Source organism: Poecilia latipinna, unplaced genomic scaffold, assembly GCF_001443285.1.
Source record: "Poecilia latipinna isolate Pla-1442-1.1 unplaced genomic scaffold, P_latipinna-1.0 Scaffold1147, whole genome shotgun sequence".
Taxonomy (NCBI): domain Eukaryota; kingdom Metazoa; phylum Chordata; class Actinopteri; order Cyprinodontiformes; family Poeciliidae; genus Poecilia; species Poecilia latipinna.
In genome coordinates, this window is record NW_015113763.1 from 45,792 (window position 1) to 50,395 (window position 4,604).

The following is a 4,604-nucleotide window of genomic DNA, read 5'->3' on the forward strand; positions in this document are numbered from 1 at the left end:
GGGGGGGTTGAAGGTCACAGCGAGGGAAGGCTGAATCAACATTTGGTGTTTCTTTTTGACCCGCTTTCTTTTATCTCCTCTTTTCCATGTCCTGGAAGACAGTATATTTATGAATTATTTATCCATGTTGGAAAATGTTAAACTTGTGATGTCCTTGTCCTGCGTCTTATCTCCAAGGGCATCATAAAAAGCTGCAAAGGGGGGGGAAAATACATGAAAGTAACAGACGGTATGGTCATAAAATAGCCTCCCACAGCATTTAATTCCTACTACATGCAAATGTAGTCGGAGAAAAGACCTCTCTCTCTCTCTCTCTCTCTCTCTCTCTCTCTCTCTCTTTATGTGATGAGTTTAAATCTCGTTGCACGTCTTCTCTATCAACTTCATCATTTCAGTAGAGATGTGGAGATAAAAGTGATGTAAACATACCTGTTTAAGCAGATTCGAGACACACTTAAACATGAGGTAAAATCCCATAGATGTAAATGTATGCACATAAATAGCAGACAAACTTGCTTTAATCTTCTACATCATTAGCACTCTTCAGGTACTTTATTCGTTTTGGTAGCTACAGTGTTTTTGATGGAGTGCATGGAGGTAATAAAAATTGTCTCAGACAACCATAAGACGTCCACAACTTGTGTAAAATTGTGTTTAGTTGTGCAGTATTTCATGTTGCTCTCTATTTCCGTTGAGGACGATTTTGGTCCAACGAAGAAATTATGACCGCCAAAAAAGCCAAAAGTAGCCACACAACACTTTAAGCGCTTTTTTATTTTTAATAAAATTTCCATGAGTCTCTTTGAAAGTACTGATGTGATGAGGGGGCCAGAGCTCAGTCCACTCCTGTGACACCCCTGCCTTACCAAGTGAGGTTTTCACAGCCCTGCATCTGCTGATTTCTATAGTGGCAAGCCATTCTTTGTGGGTCAGTGGAGTGTTGTAATTATGGCGTGTGGTTCACCTGACCAGCCAGCTCACGATGCACAAGTGTAAAAACTATTCGGAAATCCAATATGATTGCTGCCTTATTATTTTGAAAAAAAATTTAAAAATGGGTCCTGGGAGACTTACAGCATGGATTTTATGTGCAGTGAAGATATCAATGCTGTGCAACAACCACCATATGCAGAATATAGATCAAAAACTGAGGCTAATATTCATACACTCACACCAAATAATGACAGATAATATTAATAAATGGAAATAGTTTAGACAAAACATTGGGAATTGGTCCTAAAATATCTGTGTCAACTTTGGCCTGCTTGTTACCATTACAATTAATGCATTCTGCTCTATTTAGTTTACTTTAAAGTTGGACATTTATTCTGATAATCTCACACCCAAATTAACAGCGCTCTTGTTTTAATTTAAGTATTCATTAAGAAAAGCCTCTTGGGCATTTCAGCGGTAGTGAATATCTCCACATCAGAATTCAGTGGGCCGAAAAAAAAAATGTTCTTTTCACAAATGAAATTCGATGGTAGTTATCCTCAATCGGTCAAATCCACATGTATGATCTCTGATTTATATAGCAAAGTGTCATAGTGACAAGATTATGAGCACTTCTGTCTGCTTAAATATGCAGGTGTTGCTGGCCACACACACCTATAACTAATCTTTGAACGATCTGACCTGCTGGATGACCAGTGAATGCAGGATGCTAAACTGTTTAATACATTGAAGCATATCGGCATGTCGTTTTTGTTAACAATAACAACCGACAACAGCAACAAATACATCCTAAATGTCAAAGAAATGCACAAATCTCTTATAATGGGACAAAAAGAAAAAAAAAATGTTGCAGACAATATTTCCAAACTAGCTCTGAGCAATAACAGTTATGGGAAGAGAAAATAGCACATCACCCCGTGATAGTAAACATACTCCTCTTTTATTATGATGATTATTTTCTCCCTAATGATAGTGCACATTATGAGACTTTTCATCCTGTCTTCAAGCACCGGTTCTACTGGTGAGCACATTGCAGCTAGGGCTCTTTTCTTTTTTTTTTTTTTTCTTTTGCGGCGTTTCTTGCCATTTGTTTGCTAAAAGTATTTGTTTTCAAGATGAATTGCTGCGCTGGCAGGCGAGATGACAGCCTACATGAAGATGATATTGAATTGATTTCTGAAATGTTGCAGAACGGACTAGTTGATGTGTACCACGAGACATGAATAATAAAAATTCTATTAAAAAGCTCTTGAATGGCTGACACTGGAATATTATTTGTGATGATTAATTTTCTTCAGTCATTATAAAAGGGAGTTGGCATCAGATTGCCTCTGACAAAATTGCTTTTCACTCCCTGGTGAATACCCTCAGTGTGCTTTTTGAGAGCCTGAAACCATATTTCTCTGTGCAACATTATGTCAAGATAGGCCCTGGAAAAGACACTGCTCGTGTATCACCTTATTAGCACCATAAAATGTTCTCCTGCTTCAACAGCTGGATACTCTGAATTTATTCCATAATGAGAAGTGGGAGATTTGTACAGTCCAGGTTTTCTGTTTATATAAACAAAATTGCCACAGTAATTATGGGATTATAAAATAACAACTAAGTGACTCTCTGTGGTGTGTTTTTCCACGTAATGAATTTGATTCACTGTTTTTTTTTTCTTTCTTTCTTTTTTTAAGGCGTGCAGGGCTGACAGTTTGTTGCTTCAAAGCTGTCAAGATTTCTGAAGCAAATTATTCCGTATAGCAGCTGTTGTTGTCTAACTAATTAATTTGCTCCGTACGATTGTACCGAACGAATTCTTTACACTTTTCCAAGTGCGACAATTTGCATTTCTAATTATTTTTTATTTGCAGCACGAAACACTCCTAACTAAACTGCTGCAGTTCTGTGTCTGCAAAGGCTGCAAACTGGAGTGTAAACAACACAAGTAAACAGGTGCATTCAGAAGCTAATTAGAGAGTTTTCTTATTTTAGTCTGGAACTCGTTTGGTAAGATGTTTCACAAAAGTTAGTTTTTTTTTTATTAACTTTGTTTATTCCTTGGAGATGAAAGAACGCAAACAATCTTCCTTATGTTTTCCACATGTGACACTTTAAATAAAGAAGAAACGCATTTTAAAATATAATCCGGTTTTAATTTGTATCCGACGCAGTTCTCTACGTTCTGTTTTGTCAGCAATTATGAAACTACGGCTGAGCAAATTGGAGACATTGCGACCAATTTCCAATTCAGATTTCAGCCAAATGTAATTTCTCTTTAAGCCCTGTGAACAGCAGCAACACGCACTTCTCATTTCTGGGTGAATTGAAAATTCTACTATGAGCAGAATATTTCAGAAAGCCATGATTTTTCAATGAAATAGCCTGAAATCTCTCGTACCGTTCAGAGACGGAGCGCTACAGCTCTCTGTGTCACTGAAAATCTATTGAGTACAGTAAATTTCTCCACTTAATGTAACCGTGTTCAAATAAATCACATTATATTTAATTTATTCCTTATCAAAATAGGCTGCAGCTCACACTTTTGTTGCAAAGACAAAATGTAGCGGCGCCCCATGTCACAGGATAATAAATGGTCTCCAACAAAACATCTTTAAAACAAAAAGGGAAAAGCACAGACTTTCTTTTATGTGCAGATTTTTAAGTTATTTATTCTTTCAGGAGCCTCTAGAAATATTTCTACGATTGGTCATTAATTTTTCTTAGCAGGCCCAGAAGTGATGTCAAACTGCATGTGTAAAACGGAGAGAAGCTGGTCTTACACAGCTCTGCAATAAAACAGGAATAATATTTCAAAACAAAGACCCCATCTCTCACTTAGAAACCATTTCCACACCAGCGTTTTTGTAGCTCTTGCATCAGAAATAGATTGAATTTTTCCGTTTTCAACCATCTGATCGGGTAATCACCCAATTCCGGGTTTTCAGCGCATCCCTGCGTAAAATAGTCTGTTTGAGTGATCAAATTATTTTCCTTCTGCTCCTGTTCATCTATATATTGTGTTCAAAAATGCCTTGGTTGCGACAATAAAAGAACCGGTACGGGTTTCTCTGAGTTCACTCCCCGCTGTTTTATCTCGTTTCAGAGCTACTCCAGTCAGGGCAGAGGCAGCGGCGGCGGCGGTGGAGGAGGAGGAGGAGGGGGTGGAGGAGGAGGCACAGGGGACGAAGACTATGAGATTCCCCCCATCACGCCTCCAAACCACGTCGACCCTTCTCTACTTCACCTCACAGAGCACGAGTCGGGCTACCCCTTCCACTCTCTGCCTCACAACGGCTTGCTCAACACCTACTCCTATCCCGAGCTGCCTGCCCTCATGATGTCCAACATGCTGGGTCAGGACACTCACCTCCTCTCTGGGCCTATGCACTCGGTGAGTTGTGTTTTCTCCCCCCCATGCCTCATTTTAGCTGTGGGCCTTTACGCGAGTCAAGAACTGTGCTTCAGTTTAGAATCGGACTTTACGATCAGGGCATTGGAAGTCAGCCAGCCAGTCAGTCTGAAACACTGGCATGTTCCGGAAAGTTTGGTCTGTTTGCAAGTCTTGAAGAGATTTAAACAGAAAATTACAAAATCTCCTGCGTTTTATTCGGCACTTGTAAACGACTGTACCAAAAAAAAAAAAAAAAAAAAAAAAAAAA

General features: G+C 39.0%; 1 protein-coding gene across 1 annotated transcript in view; it reads left to right on the forward strand.

Annotated features, from left to right (window-relative positions):
- The window catches only part of LOC106960030 (TOX high mobility group box family member 2-like), a 72,578-nt gene that overhangs the window by 32,733 nt on the left and 35,241 nt on the right, over positions 1–4,604 (forward strand). Inside the window, exon 3 of the mRNA XM_015052939.1 lies at positions 4,049–4,336. Coding sequence (XP_014908425.1) covers positions 4,049–4,336 — 288 coding nt within the window. The remainder of the gene's footprint in view (positions 1–4,048; positions 4,337–4,604) is intronic.